This window comes from Rosa rugosa, chromosome 1 (genome assembly GCF_958449725.1).
Source record: "Rosa rugosa chromosome 1, drRosRugo1.1, whole genome shotgun sequence".
NCBI classification, from domain to species: Eukaryota; Viridiplantae; Streptophyta; class Magnoliopsida; order Rosales; family Rosaceae; genus Rosa; species Rosa rugosa.
Genome location: NC_084820.1, coordinates 21,564,704 through 21,589,021, shown reverse-complemented (window position 1 = coordinate 21,589,021; position 24,318 = coordinate 21,564,704). Strand labels below are relative to the sequence as shown.

Here is a 24,318-nt window from a genome sequence, read left to right as displayed (position 1 = left end):
ACCTTATCCTACACCTGTATTATCTGGCAAGAAGCTTAGTGTCTATGATGGTGTCAAGTTAGAGGATCCTTCTGAATATCGCAGTATTATTGGGGCTTTACAGTACCTCACTCTCACTCGTCCTGATATTTGCTATGCTGTCAATCAAGTGTGTCAATTCATGCACTCACCAACTAATGTTCATTGGGTGGCAGTCAAGAGAATCCTACGGTATTTGAAGTATACTCTTAATCATGGTCTAGTTTATCAGCCAGGTTCTCACAAGTTAGTTGCCTATTTGGATGCCGATTATGCCGGTGATCCGGATGATCGTCATTCCACTGGTGGGTTCTGTGTTTATCTTGGTCCCAACTTGATTTCTTGGAGCTCAAAGAAACATAAAACAGTCTCCCGGTCCAGTGCTGAAGCTGAGTACAGGCAGCTTGCCTACACAGCTGCTGAGTTGTCTTGGCTACGGTCTCTGTTTCGTGACCTTAATGTATTTCTCTCATGTCCCCTGATCTGGTGTGATAATATCAGCTCTATATCTTTGGCCTCCAATCCCGTATTCCATTCCAGAACCAAGCATATAAAAGTTGATTACCATTATGTGAGGGATAAGGTTGTTCGACAAGAGCTGGCAGTTTCCTATGTGTCTACTGCTGACCAAACAGCTGACATCTTCACCAAGGGCTTATCTACTCAGCGTTTCCAATTTCTTGCATCCAAGCTTCCGGTCCGTGCTCGTCCTCTCAGCTTGCGGGGGAATGATAACCAAGAAAGATATAGTCCAGCTTGATAGTCCAGCTTGCAGGTCATTGCATTGATCAGTACTTCAATTCCAATTACTCTGAGAATCAATGACAGATCCTAAATCAAAGTCTATTGATTTTCTGATTGTTAACCGTTTCTTATATCTGCTTTCAAACCAATATATTCTGTAAATCACACAATTAGTTCTTACCTTAGATAGTCTAAAGTCTTTGTATAAATCCAACCTTTGTACTGTAAAAATATCATAAAATACAAATAGATTATTCCAATCTTTTCCTCTGTTCTTTAATATATATATATATATATATATATATATATATATATATATATATATACAGCAAGGTTCCAAAGAGGACGTCCTTGCTATAGTTAAGCTGCGGATGGGTCAAGCACAACCGTCCATTGCTTTAAATGAAAAGCAACGGCTCAGATCGATCTCGATCTTCCCAAAAACCATCGCGGGTTGAAGTAGAAAGCCTCAAACGAACTGTAGACTCTCCACTTCGATGCAACCAAAGTCTCGTTCTCCATCTCCACCCAAAATCCAGGTCTTCTCGTCTCCAAATACTAGAAACTCATCTCAGGTTGCACGATTGTTGCAACCGAAGCTTTCTTTTTTCCTTTCTCTCATGAAAATTGTAGCTCTCTTATGGTCCCGACATCCCTTGGAGTTTTCGCGCCAAAAGTTGGAGACTTAGAAGCAGAGAAACACATCTAGAGTACGGATTCTCTCTCTTTTCTGATTTGTTTGATTTCCAATTACAAAATTTAGGATTTTTTCCATATTTGGGACTTTTCTTCTTTCTGTTTCTGGGTTTCTTTTTTGTTTTGATTGTTGATCTTATGTGTGCTTTTCAGTTTCAAATAAATGGAGTCAGAGGATGATCAAGTTTATATTCCTCAAGTAAAGGCAGAGTTGATGCCTAAATTATACCAAGAGTTTGAAACAATAGATGATGTTGCTGCTTTCTACAATAGATATACAAAAGAAGCAAGGTTTAGTATTAGAAGTCATTCTAGTGCGACCAGCAAAGATAATTCCCAACTTATGAGGAAAGAGTATGTCTGTTATATATAAGCAAGGAGATTCCAAAGTTCAAGGAGAAAAACGTAAGAGAGGATTACCAAAAGTGGGTTGTAAAGCAAGAATTGCAGTTGTGAGAAAGAAGGAGTCTGGAAGATATGCAATCTCTGTATTTGTCAAGGGTCACAACCATCCATTAACAAGCCCGCCTAGAGTACATTTGTTGAGATCGCACTGTCGTGTTTCAGAAGTTAACACAGTTCTATCACAGCAACTAAGCTTGGTAAATGTGGAGAAACATAAATAGTTTGAATGCTTTGGTGTTCAGGCAGGTGGCATTCAAAATATTGGTTTTATACAGCGTGATCTATATAATTATGGAAGAACTTGTCGTGAAGAGAAGAAGGGGCATGATGGAGATCTACTGTACATGCATTTTCAGAATGAGAAAGAAAAAGATTATTCTTTTGTCTATACAATGGAGTCAGATGAGGAAAACAAAGTAACATGGTGCTTTTGGGCTGACTCAATTTCAAGACGAGTTTACAGCTTTTATGGAGATGTAGTTATCTTTGATACTACATATATACAACACAAATCGATATGGAATGATTTTTGCACCATTCACTGGTGTTAACAATCATGGGCAGACAATCATCTTTGCTTGTGCATTCTTGAATGATGAGACAGCTGATACTTTTGTTTGGTTATTCAAGGAATTTCTAAATGCTATGCCAGGAGATGCACCAGAAAATGCCTCCAAGATGATCATTACCGACCAAGATCCTGCTATGACTAAAGCCATTTCAGAAGCACTCCCACAAACATTTCATAGATATTGCAGTTGGCACATTCTTAATAAATTTTCTAAGAAGCTAGATGCGATTAAATATCGGGATTCCTACCAAGACTTTCATAGCTACATATGGAATTCAAGTAGTAGAGAGGAGTTTGACTCAAGATGGATTGAAATTATTGAGAAGAGTGGGTTGAGTGATAACAAGTGGCTGGAGTTGATATACGAAATTCGTTCATCATGGATACCAGCATATGTCAATCATGTTTTCTTAGCTGGAATGTCAAGTAGTCAAAGAGCAGAGAGTCAGCATTCTTTCTTCAAGAATTATGTTTCTAAGTGGAATTCATTGGTGGAATTTATGGTTCAGTTTAAGAAGGGACTTCTTCACCAACGACATTATGAGTTAGAGGAGGATCATATTAATATTGATGAGAAGGCAAAAACTGTCATGTCCCTTGACATAGAAGATCATATGGCCAAGTTTTATAACGTAAACTATTTTATGAAGTTCAAGAACAGTTGAGAGAGAGCTTCAAATATAAACTTGAACTTGTGTTTGAAAATGTCACTCAAGAACAGTTTAAGGTTATACGAAAGAACATTGATACTTGTAAGTCTCGTGAACTTACTTACGAAAAGAAATTTGATTTTGCATTATGTAGCTGTAGAAAGTTTGACAGTGAAGGGCTCCCATGTCGGCATGTTTTGGCATATTTGATTAAGATCCAATATGTTGATAAATTGCCTATTCAGTACATCTTGAAGAGATGGACTAAAGCTGCAAGACAGAGAGTTGTGTTAGATTCTAATGGAATGGAGATAAAAGATAACAAAGCTTTACTTGCAAGGTTATGGTGAGTGATGAGGCACCCAGCTCTTTATGGAAGCATTGGATGCTTTTTTGGAGAATATTAAACCATTAATTAGTAATGAAAGTGGACAAAGTGCAGTAGGTTTGGAGACCGAGACCAAGACTGCTACTATTCAGCATGTTTTTAATGAAACAAATCAAGTGAGAGCAAAAGGGTGTGGGAGAAGGTTGAAGAAAGGAAAAGAGAAGAGGAAAGTTAAGGTAAAGGCCAGTCAAGGTAGGCAATGCCATGGATGTGGACTATTTGGTCAGTCACATGACAAAAGAAATTGTCCAACACTTCGTGGAAGGTAAAATACCTGTGTTTGATATTATTGTTTATGGCAACATTTTTATCGATTGATATTTATCACTTTATTTTTGCTTATTTATGTAGACCTTATATTGATGAAGATGGGGATTCAAGTTCTACTAGTATGGATGAGGATAGTTGTTCATCATCTCATTTGGCAAAATAATGTCTCACACAGATCAGTTCACTACCAGAAAACATGCTCTCTATGGTAAGCTTTGAGTTTTCTGTATTTGGTATTTTTTAGATTTTGCATCTGATTTGGTCAGTTTAAGGGATATGGATTTTGTGGTGTGTTTGATTTGTTGAGAAATAGCTATTGTCATTGGTTTTGAGTTTGTTGAGAAATAGCTACTGTGCTTGTGTTTCATTTGTTGAGAAATAGCTACTGCGATTGGTTTTGAGTTTGTTGAGAGATAGCTACAGTGCTTGTGTTTGATTTGTTCAGAAATAGCATTTGTTGATTGGTTTTGAGTTTGTTGACACTATGTCAATGAACCCATCAGACAACAGCCGAGGACTGTTGTCTGATTCAGAAAATTTCTGTTGTCTAGTAGCCTGATATCTCTTAGGCCTTCAGACAACAGATATTACCCATGATCTATATTTCACTCAAACAACATAGGCCGGCCAATAATCTGTTGTCTGATTGTGTCGAGATCTGCCGAATTACAACTTTCTGAGGTTGAAGATGTAATCAAACGACAGTAATATGTTGTTATAAAAGATTCTGGACAACATCCATTCATAAAACTCTATCGTATGTATTTAGTTAACACGACAAAAATCTGTGGTGTGAATATATAGAGTTTTGATCTATCTTGGTTATTTTCTGTTGTGTGAATCTATTGTGGACGACATATATTTATTATGTTTTATTGTTTCTTTTTTATTCAAACGACATAATTAAATCGTGTGAGTAAAGAGTTTCTTGAGCTGTTCTGTTGTCTGACTGAGTTTCACACCACAGATATATGTCGATGTACAACACTATAAACAATAGTTTCAAAAGTTACTGTCGTTCTGAGTTTGCTTTAACAACATTGGTTTGTACGTTTTGTTGTGGTAATTAACTTTGAGCAATGGATTTTATGGTTTTCTGTTGTCTGGTTGTCATAAGGAATATACATGGCCCGTTTCTTCTGTGGTCTTCTGTTGTTTCAGACAACAGATATTTGGTTAAATTCTGTTGTTTGATTTCAGGTTTAGTATCAGTTTCTTGGTTATTTATGTTGTCTCAGTTGTCTTATAACCACATATATCTGTTGTCTGGTTGTCATAAGGAATATAGATGGCATGTTTCTTCTGTGGTCTTCTGTTGTTTCAGACAACAGATATTTGGTTAAATTCTGTTGTTTGATTTCAGGTTTAGTATCAGTTTCTTGGTTATTTATGTTGTCTCAGTTGTTTTATAACCACAGATATCTGTTGTTTGATGTTTTGTTCAACGTCAGTTTAATTTGGTATTTATGTTGTATGATTTGTCTTATATCCATGCCTTTCTGTTGTCTGATGTTTAGTGCAACGTCAGCTTCTTTCGGTATTTATGTTGTATGAGCTGTATTATAACCATAACATATATTGAAAAACCTGTGTTGACTGGTAAGCACAATAACAACATCCAACTATAACAATTCAAAAACCATTTCATTTAAATCAGCCAGCAAACTACATCAATATTCAACATTACCATCAATCCATCCTACAAGTTGAGTAATCTGTTAGGAGGTCAAAATATGATCGATAAAGGAAAAAGTCGATCATATTAGTTAGGCAAAAAAACCCTCCATAATCTAGCTATGCATTCAATGTCAATATGCACAATAACAGCTAGCCCTAACTATGCATATACCACAGACCCTCTTTGTGCGCACTACACTTGTGCAAACTTCATAACATGCTTCGCCCATTCAGCCCGAACTTCATCAATATCCTTTTCTGTGTAAACAAGATTTGTTCTTCTATCCCACATTCCCACTGCAAAAAAAAAAAAAAAAAAAAAAAAAAAAACATAGTATATATGATATATGAAGATTATATTCATCAAACCATGAAATAAAGTATATAATGGTATTGGAAGCTGCTCAAATACCTTAGTAGCAAACTCCAAATTTGTGTCTTCCACTATCTCCTTCATGTAACGCATGATCCAATAACCACAACTCTTGCCACCATTTTGCTCAGGAATGCCCTGAAAATAACATAAGGCACCATATCAGAAGAACTACTTACTATGTCAAACATTAAGAGGCTGGGATACTTCAATGTCCCTTTATCAACTTACAACAAGATTTTTCCACTGGATTAATTTCCTCCCTTTCCTATTCTTGTTCGCATTGTAGATTTTAATGGAGCTTCAAAATGAATAGCAAAACACCAACATAAGTAAAGCATTTATATAATGTATCCTTAACATCAAGTACTGATCAACTTATATAGTGGAAAAGAAACGTACTTATCCAAAATTGTTTTCCATTCACCAGTTATGAGGCGCCTCTTTAACGGATCCATGAAGTAAATGATCTCTTCATCGGGATTCACAACAGACAACATCCAATGAGAACTATGCCACAACAAAACTCATTTTCAGTTTAAGATAGTTTATATAAAGTAGGTACCTAGAAGCAATATAACATAGCAATCTCATTATTGTAATCCAGTTTACATACCCTGAGTTATACGGCACCAAATAAATCTGGCCAGGCTTTCCCTTTTGGAACCGATTAGACAAAGACCGAGCTCGTTCAGTAGGATTTCCACAGCCAAGTGCACCCGTTTGATCAGGATCAACAAAGGCTACCATCTCAGTCATCTTAGACCTCTTCAAAACATCATGAAGGTAGCTACATAAACATTTCAAATTCATAATATGAATTGTTTCACGGGATTGTCTACAGTACATTAATGTACTGATACATCAAGTAGATTATGTTCAATATAGAGATAGACTAGCTCAGTACATGGGTAGACATGCATGGAGTTAGTCTACCCTTGTACTGAGTTAGTCTACATCTGTATTGAATCTAGTCTACTTGATGTATCGATACATTAATGTACTGAAGTATTTTCCTTGTTTCACTTATACTTCTTGCCTTCTTTGCCAGAATTGTTTTGTTTATTCTGCTTATTATTAAATTAACCATTTATCAATCTAAAATTAGCCAATTAGATCAATATATGAAATTTATAATACCAAATCCCACCACAATATATAATTAATTAACATGCAATAATAAAATACAAGCCCCAAATATTTTGAGAAGAAACCGGTTTTAAAATGCATCACACAGATCAAGCAAGGAAAATATGTACCATATAAATCATAAGTTATATGGTTCTGTTAATGCATGTGCAAAAATATTACCGGTTGGTATAAACCAATGGAAGAGTAGTAGTTCAGTAGTGTACATACTTGTTAGAACTGACAGAAGAAGATCGAAGAAGAATTATGATAAGGATGTTGATTATGACCAATAGCAGATTTCACTTTGGGCTGACCAATAAACCTTTCATTGTGGATAATCTGAATCAAGAGAAAACAGTAAAAATTAATCCAAAGTGAATGAACATATACACATACTTCCACAAACACAGCATTACAAAACACTATGAAATCCATGTTGCATTAGTAGTAACTATTGAGTTTCACTGATCACCCACATAAAGAAAACAAGACACAATAGCCATTTGCTAAAGTTCATAATCTTCAATAGATTGTATGGCTCTGGAGTGGACGATTTCTGGATATCAGAAAGCACAATTACACCTTCCTTGATCATTTTCCTTTACAACTCGTATCGTTTTTCCACCTTTCTTAGTTCCACCATCTACTTTTTGAAACCCTGAGCCCACTTCCCTTTACATGCTACTTTTTATTCTAATGCATTTGGATGTCATAATAAGGTTATATTACAAAAAGTAACACTCAAACACCCCCCCACTCCATAGAGCCAATTATATGAAAATATGTTTAGTTCCTTCTTTTATCACACATAGAACTACCCAAACAGCTTAAGCCACTACTTTGAAGAATCTATTGAATATCAAAGCTACACTGCATATAAACATAAATACGACCTCCACAAATCAATGTTAACTTCATCACTAAAGAAGTAATTTGTATTTCAATTTTCTATCTCAGATTACTGTTCTATAACTACAAGTAGCAATGCCCTCAAATTGCAGCTGGTGCATGAAACATTTGCAAACTATCCCAGTTATTGAGCAAACACATGACTTAGTGATCAAAGAAATTGTCAAAACAAGTAATCAAAATCTCTTTCTCTCAATTCTTTGAGAGACATCTACTCGAAAAGACCGAAAATTAATCAAAATCTGAAGCAAATTTTTAAAAGGATCTAAAATCAAGAGCGAGAAGGAGGATATCGGATACCTTGACTCTTTTTGTGGCCACCACTTGTTCCACTTCATGCACAAACTGATCGAATAAGTAATAGGGCAGCAAATGAGAGTGCCACTCTGTGTACAACCCAATTAGGTTCCCCAAATCCCTAACCTGCAAAAAAACATTGATATAAAAACAAAACAAATAAATTAAAAAACAGAGCAAAGACATGGATAAAACTATATCATTGATAATTTAAGTTAACAATTTCATCACATAGATGAGGAAAGAGCGAGGACCGCAGACGGAAGGCCATACTGCCACTACCAGTAAAGCAAGAGAAAAAAAGTAGGAGTAAAATTACCTTTTAAGTTTTTTTGAACCAACTAGCTTTGAATCTTCAACTGAACCCCAAATTCAAAATCGGAATGTGCAAAACATGTACAAATTCATCTACATCTGGAAAACACCAAGAAGCTGAGACCTTGCAAATATATATATAGAAATAGAGGAAAAAGTGAAAGAATAAGAGAGAGATTGAATACCCATCTCTTCGTGAGTGGAGAAGTGGTAGTAATCAGTGGGCTTGCCCTTGAACTTTTCTCTTTAGCTTTTGGATTCAACCCATCTCTTCATGTACAAATTCATCTAGATCTGGAAAACACCAACAAGCTGAGACCTTGCAAATATATAGAAATAGAGGAAAAAGTGAAAGAATGCGAGAGAGATTGAATACCCATCTCTTCGTGAGTGGAGAAGTGGTAGTAATCAGTGGGCTTGCCCTTGAACTTTTCTCTTCAGCTTTTGGATTCAAAAGATAACAGGCTCCGCCTAAACCGCCTGTGTTGCCGCCTAGGCAAAGTGAGATGAATACTTAGGGTTGATTCATTGAACAAAATAGTTGGAAGCTCGTCGAGCTTATCGAAGAGGAGTCTGCAAATAAGGGAAAGAAGAAGATGGCTAAGATTCAAGCTACCATGAATCGATCGAGATTGATGTTGGATTGGGTTTTCAGTTCAAAGATTTCTGTTGTGTACCAGAGCGAGGGAGAAGATTGGTTTGAGAGCGAAAGCGAGCTGAGAGACTGTTTCTAGGTTTCTATCAGTTTGACAAATTTTTCGGGCCAAAATATCATTAAGTGTTAGACGAATATGTCTTCACGTTGTGCCAAAAAATCAAACTGAAAGGAAGGGGAAAAAAAAAAAAACCAAACAAGTGAAAATCAATCTCAGTTTCTTGCACAACAGAAATCTGTTGTCTGAAACACAACCTTTATAAACAGTTCCTTTCAGAAAAAAAAAAATCCCAAACAACCAAAACTAAATCAATCTCAGTTTAATGCACAACAGAAATCTGTTGTCTGAAACAAAACCTTTTTCAGAAACCTCATTTACCATGATATACACTATATTCAGACAACAGAATTTTTTCATTCTGTCGTTAAAATTATTCAGACAACAGAAAACAATCATTCTGTCGTCTGAGCTCTGTCGTCTGATGGGTTTATTGACATAGTGTGAGAAATAGCTACTGTGATTGGTTTTGATTTTGTTGAGAAATAGCTTTGTGATTGGTTTTCAGTTTGTTGAGAAACAGCTATTGTGATCTTCATTTACAAGTTTGGTTTTGAGTTTATTGAGTCTGTTTGATTCTGCAGGTTTTGGGTGCACTGATCAGTCTACAATAGGTTTGTGGTCTGTTTGATTCTGCAGGTTTTGGATGCAGTGATCAGTTTATGGCAAGACGATTTTGTGGTCTCTTTGATTCTGCAGGTTTTGGAAGACATTTTGGATCATTTCAAGATTATATGGCAGAGTGAGGATCATAGTCAATTCATTATGTAATGGTTCAATTGTGGATACTCAAAAGTTGCTGATTGTAATGATTCCAGATGATTTGTAATGATTCCAGAAAATGAGGAGTGGAATGACTTAATATGCAATGTTAGACTCAAAATGTGGAGCAAAATGACTTAATATGCAATAAATCACAAGAAGTTCAATAAATCTCAAAATGTTCCAATCTGGAGCAAAATGACTTAATATGTTCCAATAAATCACAAGAAGTTCAAATCAGAAGTTCAATTCTGTTGCCAAAGTAGACAACAACCACAACCAACAAAACAAAATGCTTCCAAAGCAAAGCTGATACAACCAACCTTTCTCAATCGGATACAATATACAAAGACTAAAGCCATTTCATTCCTTCTATAATACTGTAAAGTACAACAAATGACACCTTCTCCAGCATAGCAAGAGCAAAGCTCTATGATCCCAAAAAATTCACATTACATTCACATGTTCTATACATTGATTTCGTAAAGCTAAGAGGTCAATACAAGCATTCTACAAATAAACACAGTTTTCCTACCCCACAGCCAATACATTATGCAGCAACCAATCCACCCAGCTCAGATAGAAATCGTCACTAATTGCCGGTGCATCCAAAGCTTGAAGAATCAAACAGATCACAAAATTCATGGAAGCTAAATCACCAATAACAGTAACAATTTCTCAACAATATCGAAACCACCACAGAAGCTAATCAATCAAGCCAATAGCCAACCTGAAATCATCTTGCAAATCCAAAACCTGAAAAATCACACACACCACAAAACCCATAACCCTCAAAATCTGAAATCTGAAAAATCCCAAATCTTCAAACTCAGAAAACTCAAAGCTTTACCTTTAACAGCGACTTCGGGACCTTCATCGGGGTCTTCACCTGTGATGAGCTCCGTTGACCGCGTCATCGTCGAACCCAAACGCCAGCAGTGAGGAGGACTAAAGAGATGACAAGGTTTGGCGGGGACTGATATCGGGCGTCGCCGGTGGAATCACTCCGGCGCTGTTAATGGTTTTGGGTGAGAAGAGACTCATCAGAGTGGAGAACGAGACTTTGGTTGCATCGAAGTGGAGAGTCTATAGTTAGTTTGAGGCTTTCTACTTCGACCCGCGATGGTTTTTGGGAAGAGATCGATCTGAGCCGTTGCTTTTCATTTAAAGCAATGGACGGCTGTGCTTTACCCATCCGCAACTTAACTATAGCAAGGACGTCCTCTTTGGAACCTTGCTGTATATATATTATCCAGAGCGAAACTTCGCTTTGAAATTAAAGTGCGCATTTAGAGTTTAGGGTCACTTTTCGGTCGCATATCCACATCTCGACCGTTCAAGTTTTAGATACTAATGTATAGATCATCTCTGAAAATTTTCAGCCAAATTGATGGTCGTTAAGACATTGATAACTGCCTTAAAGGTAGTACGGTTCAGGTTTGATAGATTCAGTTCGTCCATTGGTTTTATATATATATATATATATATATATATATATATATATATATCATAACACATAATCATAGTATATGTATCTCAAAACAACGATCTTAACAGCCCCCAGTTTATCCCCTTGCTCCTGGTGCTACAATAACAACATCGGCCACCAGTCCATCCCCTCTATCCTGGTGCGAAAACTACAATATCAGCCACTCTGTTGTCACAACTACAATATCAGCCACCAGTCCATCCCCTCTATTCTCCAGCCATGACCACCAGTCCATCCCCTCTCTTCTCCAACCATGGCCACTAGTCCATCCCCTCTATCTTGGTGCCACTAATAGAGACATCTAGTCCATCCCCTCTCTCCTAATGTCTCTAATAACACAACACATTCAATCCATATTTCACTAATAATCCGAGCATCCATAATTCACAACCAAATTTTAATCCAAACCATTTATCCAAATTCACACTTGTTAAGATAAACTCAAATAATGACCATAAAATTCATAAATCATAATAAAACTAAACCTGAGAAACATGATTCACAACTAGCATACAATCTGAAATAATCAACGAGAATTATAAATTAAATAAATAATACACAAATCTCAAAGATTTTTCAGAATCATAGATCAAATTTGACATCAAATCCAAGCAATCGCAAATAATAATTAATGCTCGGATACGATACTCTCGTCGGAAATGAATTAATATTTAACTATATTCACATTCAAACGAAACCCTGAAACACTAATTTAATAATTCGTCTTAATTCTTGAAAATCCAAAATCACATCTGAATCGCCTCAAACTTCAGAGGTTTCGTCAACTCGCTAATTCTAACAATCTAGTGAAAATTCACGACGATCCAGTGGGATAAAACAGAAGTCCAGAAACGGCGACACGCGCCACCATCCCAACTCCCAAATCAGGTAGCAATACCTTTGCCAAATGATTCATTTCATCAAGCCCAACCATTCTTCAAACTATAAGAAGGTCCAATTCGAAGCAAGCCATCCGAAAATTACCTCGAAACATTTCCAGGCTAAAATATTAAAATCCTTGATTTGCTCTCCTTTGATCGATTCGAGCTACGTCATTTGGAGGGTTTACTAAGCACTTGATGCTCTCCAAAATCTAGTAGGTTTTGTCACCTGAGGTTGCCGGAGATAGGAATTCCGATCGGGTTAAGAATAAGGGTCGGCCGAGATGGTTTTTGGCTCAAAACTCCTTCCCAACTGCAAATAGAGACGATTGAAGGACAAGGGTTAGGTCGACGTGGAAGGACGTTTCAATCCCGACCGGTGCGGCGCCCTGGGTCAGTCGGACAGCTGAGAACCCATCGGATTCCGATTTCGGGTCGAGCTCTCTCTCCGAGCGGAAAAGAGAAAAGTTTTGTTCTATTTATAGTATTGAAGGGAAAAGAGAATTTTGCGCCAGGAGGCTCAGATGAAATACTAAAACTTATATAGACCATTCATACGAACTAAGATTATAGCGTGCCACATATCCACGAACTCGATTTAAGTGCTCTACAACTTTCGAGAATGAAGTTTTCTCAAAAAGTGAACCGAATAAAAAGTCAACTCTAGCTCCCCAAAAAGTTTGAAATGAATGTAGAAATAAAGATTTTGATCGTTTACCATCCAAATGACCAGAAAATCTTGATACGAGACGTAACAGATCTAGCAATCATAGCACTAGTAACTTTTTCAACCTCAAAAAATTACATCATTTAAGAATAAACCGCACTAGTGAACCCTAGAATAACATCACTTTCTGCAAGATTAAGAGGAAGACCATATTGAGGTTTAGAAATTCTACCATTCCTCACAGATTGAGCTCATGCTGAAGGAGTCGTTGTTTAGTATGCTGAATCAACCTTGGTACCAATAGTAGGGGTACCCGTAGTGGGAGGTAGTGATCTTAAACTAAGTTTAGGTGAGCCTTGTGGTGCTTGAGATTTCCTTGCCTCCAGACACATCTGTCGCATCTCATTCAGCATTTCTATATGCAGAGCTGTAAAAGAGTATTGTAGAGCTCCGATTTGAGCTGTATTTTCATCTTTGTGGACTTGAAGCTAGAATTCCACATGATTGAGATCATCGGAAGGGTGTGACGGCGCTCCACCGCCCTTTTATTTGAGCATCGCTAGTCTCTGATACCAGAATGTTAGGGTAGTAACCATAATAGAGCAATTCTACAAAGAATACAGAGATAAATCTAAAGGAAAGAAAAAAGATATTTCATTGCATAACGGCTCTGGTACAAAGCAAGTAGCTAAATAACAACTCGGCCATGAAACTAGACACGTGTCACACAACTAGAGGTGACCCTCAACAACCCTGATAGCTAAAATATTCTCTCTCGAGATAGCCAAAAGGCTGCATATTACAATCATTAAACTAAACAGTGCGTTTAGAAACTAACATAGAATACTCCTAAGTCAAACAAGAAAGTACTGCTGACTTTCATAACACTCTATCTCTCTCTAATGGGATCGACGATAAGATATGTAGTGCGCTTCGATCAGATTGTGCTATTTCGAAAGGAGGAGGTGCTACTCGTGCATTTGTCTAGCGCTATGGATATGCGACGGCGGATCCAGGTCTTCCGTCAGTTTGTGTTTTCGTTGATGGTAGAGTGTAATCTGAACTTTGTGTTTGAACGCATGAACGTTTTTTACCGTGATTGTGGGTTGTTTGAGTTTGGATCAGTGGAAATGGAAAAGCTGAAAACTCAGCCTCTCACGGCAGCACTGGCAGCTTTGTCCTTATCTATTGCTACTAGGGTTCCGTCGCGTGGGGTGGCGGTGACGTCACTTCCAATGCAAGTGAAACTGAGTTTCGACTGTAGTCTACAACTCTCAAATTCATGCGGGATTGATTGCAACTAGTTTGTTGAAGTTTGAGAAACCAGCACATTATATATACACTAAAGTAAAATGGGTTTGGTACTATTCATTCAAGAGTGACTGGACCATTTTGCCCTTGCATTCTTTAGAATTTTACTAAGCTAGAATGGGTTTGGTACTATTCATTCAATAGTGACAGGAACATTTTGTCCCTGCATTCTTTGAAATTTTACCTGATTACTCCTGACAAGTGTCCGTCTTCTGTTTTACTGAAGGGTGTTTTCTCTTCTTTACTCCACCGAACGACAGAGGGAGCTGAGGGATTCCATCTGTTTCTTTTGCTTTGCTCCGCTATGCTCTGTTTGTTTTCCACTTTTCCTTCACTTGCGCAGAGAGAGAGAGAGAGGGACGATTCTTCTTCTTCTTTGAAAGAGAGGGGGGGGGGGGGGGGGGGGGAGAGACAATTGTTCTTCTTCTTTGCGAAAGAGAGGGATGGAGAACTGAAAAGCTTTCCAATCTAAGGAAGAAGATCACGAATCTAGGTATTTGATTTTCGATTCGCTTTTTTTTAAGTTTCTTTTGGTTTCTCATGCCTTGGTTTTTTGTTTTGATTGTAATACTTTCATACTAAATAGTACGAACAAGATGAATTCGAGTTACTTGAGCAGAACACGAATTGGGGGCTTTTTTGTTCTCGCCCAGCAAAGGAAAAGACTTCTTTCTATGTTGTTGTTACTTTGTTTTAAGTTTTCAAAAAAAAAATAGGCTTTTATTCTTATGTTGCCCTGCAGCATATGAAAAATTGAAGAAAAGAATGCATTTTTGGTTGTTTAGGGTAATGGATAAGCTGCAATACTCTACTATACTATTAATGTTGTTAAGGGTCTCACATAATGATGATTAATGACAAGAATTTAATTCGATCTTACTTTCTAACCTCTTCATGCAGCATTGACAACACAGTTGGTACATCAAGTGAAGCTAATTCTTGAGGACACATCAACGATATACCCTAACATTATCACAAATGGTACCTGAACTTTTCCTCTATTTTATCGATGGTACCTGAACTTCAATTTTGATCACAACCAGTACCCGAACTTTTCGATTTCATTTTAAATGGTACCTAAGGCCACCTTCGGTCACTATTCCGGCCAAAAAACCCAAATCTAAAAAAATAAAAAACAAAAAAACAAGTTCAAGGAAAGTCTATTACCAAAAAATCATCACTATATATGATCGCAACCCTTGAAATCATCAAAAATCATCACTATGATCGCCTCCCTTGCCGTTTTTAGTCGGAATAGTGACCGGAGGTGGCTCTAGGTACCATTTAAAATGAAATCGAAAAGTTCGGGTACTGGTTGTGATCAAAATTGAAGTTCAGGTACCATCAATAAAATTGAGGTATAGTTCAGGTACCATTTGTGATAAAAACCCTAATACAAGTAGATGGACAACTAAGTTCAAATAAGATTTCTACCAGATTTTCATAGGCTGATGCAATTTTCCTTCGCCTAACTTTTCTAATATATGTTTTATAAAATCTGTCTTCATTTATAACACTTTGTGAGCTTTATGTAATACTCTGAGCAATCTTTCAATTACTTTTGAATTTGAGTGCGTACATCTTCTGGAAATTATTATGAACATGAAAGGGAGTCTCTTTCTGATATCTATTAACACTTTGCATATGTGGGTTTTAATAGGTACAATTATGTAAATTTATAATGACAATATAAAGCTTAGCAAACAAACAAACAAACCGCGGGATGAGAAATTTGCCAGTCCAAAACTGATTACAAGTAATTTGTTTACTGTTGGTGGGATTGCGGCAGACAAATGGATTGCTAGGTCAATACTATTGGATGCAGTAACATTAACCACGTGGTAAAAACAAAGAATTAAATGAACCCCAAATATAGGTTATGAACTCCTAGATGATGATGGGAAAAGCATCCAAGATCAATAATATACAGATGACATTCTTCCGTAGGGTAATTGGCATGATTGGAAAGGACAAAGAAGAAATATCTGGATCTCGTTAATTCTCTCTACAAATCTTGATAAAATTTATCGAATAATTAAGCACAACTTCAATCGTAAGAAGAATATGACCACTTCACAGGAAATTGACAATTCTACCCTTGTATAGAAGATATGTAATGATCAGGCAAGGAAGAGTCCTCGACATTTCAAGCGGTAATTAACACTATAGACCCCATCAATAAAATGGGTGCATAGCTTACCTGCAAAAACAACGAGCAAGCTAGAAAGCGGAGGAAGCTGAGAAATTTTTAGCAATATGGAGGAGACTCAGATCACTGACGAGCAATCTGTCAGGTCTCTCTCTCTCTCTCTCTCTCTCTCTACTTTCCTATGATTATAGAATGTCAAGAATAAGAGAGAGAATATGGTGGTAGCTAGATATCTATTCGTATGTTGTAAGAAGGAAGATATTTACAAACCTGTTTCATTAGTTATGTACTTATGTCAAGTACTATAGGCGATTGTATTGTTTGCTCTATTCGATCATCAATAATATAGAAAGGCTAGCTAAACCATTCTCTTTCGACCCAACCACCAACATTTTTAACTTCTCTCCTCATCCGGGATTGTAGTTCCATGATTTTGAACCATTCATTTTTTAGAATATCTTTTAAAGATTATGTCTGCAGTAAATCAACAATATTGAAAATTATCTAGACCAAATAAATGTTATGAATAAAGTAGTAAACAATTGGGGCACATTCTATGTGGTTGGTGTTTTGCAGAGATGAGATGCTTAAAACGTGATTTAGAAAATGAACCGTTCTTATGAAACTAATGCATGTAGCCATGTAGGCTAGGATGAGAAGAACATAAGAAAAAGTTGGTGAAAGATATGTTAAAAGGAAAAGATTGGTAGTATTTATCTTTCGAGTTTTAAGCTCACTTTGAACTCATTTATATTCACAAAATAAGATAGTACATATCTACCGCCACTTTCTCTTGTGAATATGTTTGGTTCCTCTACTAGTTTGGATCAATAAATTAATGAGATACAAGAGAGAAATGAAAGTTGCAAATCCGAGATATTAATACTTTTTTTTTTATCAAAATGAACTTCATTAATAATGAAATATTACAACGATTTGTGGAACAATACTCGACAAAAGTACACCGACATGGTGACTATTACTCGAATAGTGATCCAACTAGACTTCGCCATGGAAATCCATACTGACAGACTGATGGAGCCAAGAAGGCCCCGACTCCAAACAAAGCAGAGGTTGACTAACTTTTAACGCCTCTTTTGCAAGCTGGTGGGCAACCTTGTTGCCTTCCCGCTTCACAAAGTGGCAACTACAAATGGGAAAAGACTTAACTAAAGACTTAACTTCATCAATAATATGACCTTCAAAACTTAGATCATCAGAACTATCATGTAGAGTGTTGATGACTGAGAGAGCATCACCTTCAACCTCCAGGTTTGAGAATCCAACGTGGATCGCAAAGCGGAGTCCATGTAATAGTGCTAAGGCTTCTACTGACCTGGGAGGAATATTGCCTACCTGTGGAACAGCTAAAGCCCCCTTTAACCACCCTTGATGATCCCTGAACACCACGCCCAGGCCACATACGCCGTTTTTCACATCACAGGCCCCGTCAAAATTCATCTTCAGAGACCCTGCTCTTGGAGCTGTCCAAATCACTCGATTTTGGAGACCTGTTGCATGTCCAGCTTTATTGGAATCCCTTATATGCACACCACAATTGTGCCACTCACCCACTAAGCTAGTAATCTCAGTTGGGTCCATTGTCTTTTCTCCATGCCGAGAGAGATTTCTATTCCGCCAAAGCCACCAAGCTATAGTACAGAAATAATCAAATTCATTACCTACTGCAGTGGAAAGAACATGGAGCACAAGATCCATAAAGGTAGGTTCTTGCCACACTTTGCAAACCCCACGTAGAAAAGTCTTCTTCCATGTTTTTTTTACTTTTGGGCAGTCCCATAATACATGCAAGACCGACTCCACAGGGTGACCACACTGCCAACAGCAAGAATCTTCTAGAATCTTCCTTCTTTTCAAATTTTCCGCGCATGGCAAGAAATTTTGCATTGCTCTCCACATAAATACTCGCACCTTATGTTGTGCATTGATGCTCCAAATTCTCCCCAGCACTTCCTTCATTCTATTTGAGCTCGGACTAGGTGCAGCTCCCCCTTTACAATCATGCATATCTTTCGCCACCCAGTATCCTGACTTCACGCTATATACTCCATTTTTGGTGAAATGCCATACCAATTTGTCTGGAATAGTCTTTAAACCAAGTGGCATACTCAGGATCATTTCAGCTTCATGGGGCAAGAAAGTAGCTTTAATCAAAGGGACATTCCATGCTCCAGAGTCCGTGAATAGAGACTCTACCTTTTGCTCCCCCGAAAGCGGAACCGGGCTAACCACTTTAAAATGAATCGGACAAGGCATCCACCGATCAGAAACTATACTCACCCGCTTTCCATCACCAATCCTCCACCTTGTCCCCCTATCAATCACCTGTTTACCCCAAAGCAGACCCCTCCAGATTGCAGACGGCGTACGTCCCAATGTCGCGTTCAAGAAACATGTACCTGGAAAGTACTTAGCCTGGAGCAGAGTACTAACCAAGGAGTGCTTCCCCCAGAAAATCCGCCAAACCGTCTTTGCCAACATAGCTTGGTTAAAAGCCTGTAAATCCCGGAATCCTAATCCTCCTTCCTCTTTTCTTCTACACAACCTATCCCAGCTACACCAATGGATGCCTCTCGAATCCCCTCCGTTCCCCCACCAGAATCTACTAACCTTCGATTGGAACTTCCTACAAACTCCCACTGGCAACTGGAAAACACTCATAGAATAAGTGGGAATAGCTTGAGCCACTGCTTTAATTAGCACAAGCTTACCCGCTTTTGAGAGAAACTTCCCTTGCCACCCTTGTAGATGAATGTCCAACCTATCATTCAACTTCTTGAAGACATCTTTTTTATTTCTCCCAATGGTTGTCGGTAATCCCAAGTACTTCTCATGAAAGTCGACTACAGGTACATCAAGAATTTCTGTTACTTCCTTCCTCACATCATCAGCGACATTGGGTCCAAAAGAGAGAGCAGACTTTTGGAAATTAATTCGTTGACCTGCTGCATTTTCATAATGGAGAAGGCATTGCTTCAAAGTAACGCAGTCCTTCACCGTTGCATTAGTAAACAACAGACTATCGTCTGCAAAGAGCAGATGAGAAATCGATGGTGCGCTAGGAGTCACTCTAACCCCGTTAATGAGAGCCATATCATCTGCATGTTGCAGAAGCCCAGATAAACCTTCCGATACAAATAGAAATAAATATGGGGATAATGGATCCCCTTGCCGGATTCCTCTAGATGGCTTGAAGAACCCCACAGGTTGACCTTTCCATAGTATCGAAAAGGATACAGAAGTAACACATTTCATGATCAGATGCACCCACTCCTGTGCAAAACCTAGCTTCAACATCACCTCTCTCAGAAAGCTCCATTCTACCCTGTCATACGCTTTACTGATATCCAATTTAAGTACCATTTTGGGTGACACCGTGTGCTTCTGTGTTCTGATGGAATGGACTGTCTCAAATGCTGCAATTACATTATCTTGTATATTTCTACCAGGAACAAACGCACTCTGAGTACAGGAAATAACATCTGGGAGAAACCTCTTTAATCTGTTGGCTATTGTCTTGGAGATGAGCTTGTAAACGATGGAACAAAGACTAATAGGTCTAAATTCAGTCACATGCTTGGGGTTTGAGCACTTCGGAATAAGTAAGATTAGTGTATGATTAAACTCACCAATATCCTTGCCATCATTTAACACCTCGAGACAAAAATCACAAACAGAGTTGCCAACAATGTGCCAGTAATTCTTGAAAAATAATGCCGGCAATCCATCAGGCCCTGGTGACTTTTGTGCTGCCATATGTTTCAAGGAAACCTCAATCTCCCATCGTTCAAACTTTGCCATCAATTTAGTATTCATCTCATTAGATACACGACGTGGAATTTTGTCAAGTACTAAGTCAAGGTTACCGCATCCCTCCGTGGTATACAGCTTCGTAAAGAAAGACATAAAGGCTGCTTGTACTTCATGTAGTGCCTCACACCAATTACCATTCTCATCCTCCACTCCTTGCACCTTGTTTTGCTTACCCCGCCCCTTAGCATAAGCATGGAAAAACTTGGTATTTTTGTCACCCTCCTGTAACCAATCTATCCTAGACTTTTGCTTCCACAAAGCTTCTTCCATCTCAGCGTACTTCTCAATCTCTGTTCTAATAATCATACGCTGATGTCGATCATTGTCACTCAGCACATCAATTGGAAACTGCTGAAGGGAGGCTTTCAGTTCAGCAATTTTCCTAGGTACATGCCCGATTACCACTCTATTCCACCTAGACAGCTCCTCTGCACACTTATTAAATTTAGCCATAAGATTACTGGCCACCGTGGCTTGATCCTCCCACACTTCCTTCACAATTTCACCACATCTTTCTTCCTTAACCCAAAAACTCTCAAATAGGAAACGTCGCCTACCCCCAGATTTCTTTGGAAGACCAGCTCCTATAATATCAAGGACTAATGGCAAATGATCACTAGCTCCAACCTCTAAGTGAAATTCGTGAGCTCTTGGGAAAACAGCGAAAGCTTCATTATTCATGAAACTCCTATCCAACCTTTCATTAACTGTACCATTACTCCAGGTGAACATGGGGCCCGTGAACTCCAGTTCCTGTAAGAAGCAATCATTAATAGCCTGATTGAAGCTGTCCATTTGAGAGACCGGTCGTAGTCTGCCTCCACTTTTCTCTTCCAACTTACGTATCTCATTAAAGTCTCCGAACACGAACCATGCAACATGAGGATACAACTGGGACAAACGTCGTAGTGCTTCCCAAGAATGGTGTCTCTCCCCGGTTTCCGGGTTCCCGTAGAACCCAGTAAGTCTCACCTGTTTGCCATCAATTAACACCATCACATCAATGAAACCTAATGTTGCATCAATCACCTTCACACTCATAGTATCCCTCCAAAAGAAAACCAAACCACCTCCTTGTTGCCCTGTTCGTTCCACTACTCTACAATTAGCATACCCCAGCTTACTACATAATCTTTCCATCACCTTCTTCTTCTTCTTTGTCTCCATAAGGAACACAAAGTCGGGATCTTGAGCCCTTAATAACTTCTTAAGAGCATTGAATGTGTTCGGGTTCCCAAGCCCGCGCACATTCCAACTGATAAGACTCATTGTTCGTGGTGGGTCCGCATCTCGGATCCCACCACTTTAGTCCCTGACACAGGACTTGCGCTCGCTGCACCACCCATCTTCTTCTTCACATGTTTATTTGGAGAACCAAATATAATCTTCTTACTTGGGGAGCACGAAATAGCAAAACCCTTGCTATTCCGACCTTTAACCGGTTGAGTACTCCCCTTCTGCATACCTCCCTTAGGTACATCTCCTGCATCCAGATTCTGCTTCCCCTTTCCACGTCCTTTCTTCATGGTGAATGCACCCTGAGTTCCCACTACTTGACTTTTACCGCTCCCTTTTTGTTTCTTTCCAGCACATGCCGAATTAGCGAAACGTTCCACAACAAACTCACAACTTGTAACTGGTACATTAAATAACTGCAAGGAATCAGTCACGTTGACTTGTGCCTTTCCCTGCACCTCATCTCCATTACAAGCCAAAACAGTTTCTGATTCAGACATTAACACCTCAGTCGTAGGTTGCTCCCAATTTAGTCGGCGTCGTTTCGGTAGAGGACATGGCACCAACATCCCCACTTTGTCAACCTCCCCCTCCAAATCTCGGTCCTCCATTTCACGCTCCGTTTCGGTAGATATTAATACTTTAATAGAACCTAGCTTGGGGAAATCATCCAAGTGTACTATATATTCGTGCAGGTCTCTCGCAGTGGGAGGGAACTCTGGCACTAGCAAGGCATTTTGCAAGTGTGGCGAAGGGTGGAAATGTGTCATCACAAGGACTGAAGGACCTGATTCCGGCAAGGCCTTCTTCAAATGTGGTGAAAGTTGCACCTGTGTCATGTATGTCAAGATGTCAATTTATCTCTCTACAAATAACTCAACTTGTTCTACATATATTAAATGAGTCTTGTTGTTTGTTTGCCGAGTCTAATTTGGACCTTATTAGTAACTTGAGCTATTTCTCTATTTCGGTCTACTTAACTAATAAACTTCAATCATGCTTAATTCCCCTGAAGAGATGGAGATGGTACAGTGAAGGAGCTAGAGACAAGGCCTTCTTCGAATGTGCTGATGGTTGCTCTTGTCTCACTAATGTCTGAAAAAGATTAGAAGAACTCCGTTGTGCATATTTGCTGCTTATTATATAGCTTGCGAACCTTGCAGGGTCTGGCTGCAAGCATATATGATGTATGTGTGTGGGGGCGCGTTGGCTGCAAGCATATGTGATGTAATGTATGTGTGTGGGTGCGTCTCTTTAATGCCGGTGTGGCGTAGAATGGGATTTGTGAATGAGAGTTTGATAACTCTCGAAGAATTCGAATCATTATTCCTGGAAGATCCTGTCGAGCACAACTCGTTGACACTTCTCGTGCCTTAGGGGTATGAGTCAAGGAAAAGTGGATCTTCAGCTACTTAACCTACTGAACAAACGGAACGATAATCCTCGCTTGGACATGTCAACTTTGAAATTAAGTAAGAGGAAGTGATTGTGCTTTAGTACTCGCCATTTGACGTTGCTTGTGGCATTTTAGGATTGTAAAATCTGAAAGCATGGGGGAGAGAGCGAATTGCTACTGGAGCGGCCTCTGTCCCGAAATCTAATCAGGGATTCAGCGAGTGGTACCATATAAGGAGTTGTTTTGGGGTAGCCGAGGAAGCTACGCGATTAGAAAATTTATAGGTTTGACTAAGGTCACCCTATGATATACCTGGTAGTGTGTAGACCCCCTCGGGAATGCTTTAGCAAGATAATGGGTTTTTAGCATGGGCCGGAAGCGTATCATAAGGGAAGAAGGAGAAAAGGTGTGTGTCACCGTGCAACTTCTATGGTGACTTCTCGAACTATGTTTCTTCGACTCACTTGGGTGTGAGGCAGAAACTCCATGTCAATTATGGCTACATTTGATTTGAGTTTTTGGTTGTCGAGATTCGCGTACGTACGAGGAAATAAGGCTACTTTGTTTCGTGGACCAAACGGCTCGACTCTGGATGAAAGGTCATCAAGTAATACGTCTTTCAAGGAATGGCAGGCGACTCTCTGGGATTCTGGTAGTCTACAACAGTACGTATTACCGATAAGAATCCTAGAAGGATTGCGAGTATTTCTTCCTTGCTAATAGTTGCGTTGGCTTTTATTTCCCTTGTTTGGTGGATGTTGTTCTACAATTTTCCTGCACTATTAAAGTTCTGGTTGTGGTTGAAATCATGCTAGTTCAACATTTAGACTTCTCCATTTCAATTGTTTCCAAGGATTAAAAGATCTTGTGTTTTGAGAAAGCTTTTCAGGTTGCAAAAGTATTTCGATTAAAGTGATTTCAAAATTGATTTCAATTCCAACAAATTTCAAGGTGAGAAATTATAACCCTCCGAATCAGTCTCAAAGCTGAAATTTTTAATCTCAAAGTTCTGCAGATTTTCCATTGCAGCCACTTTGGAATCAGTTTCAAATGACTTCCAGAGCTTCGAACTTTTTGAAATCTTAACACAACAATGCTCAGCATCTTGGCCAATGATCTGGAAGATTTCACTTCGTATCGACTGAACATGAAGTCGTGGCAATTTTTCCAAAACTGCTTTACGAGAAAGGAAAATTTGAAAACTTATTGGCAAGTTGTTTTGGTAAAAAAAATAAAATAAAAAAATAATAATAAATTTCACTTTGTTTCTCTTCCCTCCTTGGAAGTATATGGATTTGGTAGTGAAAATCATTTGAAATTTTCTATAGTGTGAAATCCCTTTCATAGGAAATCTGCAAAGTGAAGTTCTAGCTTTGTTTTCGGTTGCTTATTCATAAAAGTCAAGTTCAACGTAAACTGTAGTAAGGGAGGATATT

At 38.5% G+C, this 24,318-nt stretch overlaps 1 protein-coding gene and 1 long non-coding RNA gene across 2 annotated transcripts; both read left to right on the top strand.

Annotated features, from left to right (window-relative positions):
* The first annotated feature begins 1,814 nt into the window (after nucleotides 1–1,814).
* On the top strand, nucleotides 1,815–3,905 carry LOC133724456 (protein FAR1-RELATED SEQUENCE 5-like). Its single transcript, XM_062151205.1, has 6 exons — nucleotides 1,815–1,991; nucleotides 2,106–2,339; nucleotides 2,428–3,066; nucleotides 3,156–3,430; nucleotides 3,513–3,737; nucleotides 3,824–3,905. Exons 1-6 carry the CDS (start codon nucleotides 1,815–1,817, stop codon nucleotides 3,903–3,905), a joined length of 1,632 nt encoding a protein of 543 aa, XP_062007189.1.
* Nucleotides 3,906–16,407: 12,502 nt separating this feature from the next.
* LOC133729572 (uncharacterized) lies at nucleotides 16,408–22,537 on the top strand. The gene is made up of 3 exons (XR_009856517.1): nucleotides 16,408–16,561; nucleotides 22,182–22,325; nucleotides 22,502–22,537. It is a non-coding gene; the product is annotated as an uncharacterized LOC133729572 (long non-coding RNA).
* Nucleotides 22,538–24,318: the final 1,781 nt, after the last annotated feature.

Coding starts and splice junctions, on each gene's coding strand:
- LOC133724456 (XM_062151205.1), top strand. CDS start 1,815: ATGTCTGTTATATATAAGCAAGGAGATTCCAAAGTTCAAGGAGAAAAA. Junction 1,992..2,105: donor CATTAACAAGCCCGCCTAGA/GTACATTTGTTG, acceptor TTTGGTGTTCAG/GCAGGTGGCATTCAAAATAT. Junction 3,431..3,512: donor GCTTTACTTGCAAGGTTATG/GTGAGTGATGAG, acceptor TAGTAATGAAAG/TGGACAAAGTGCAGTAGGTT.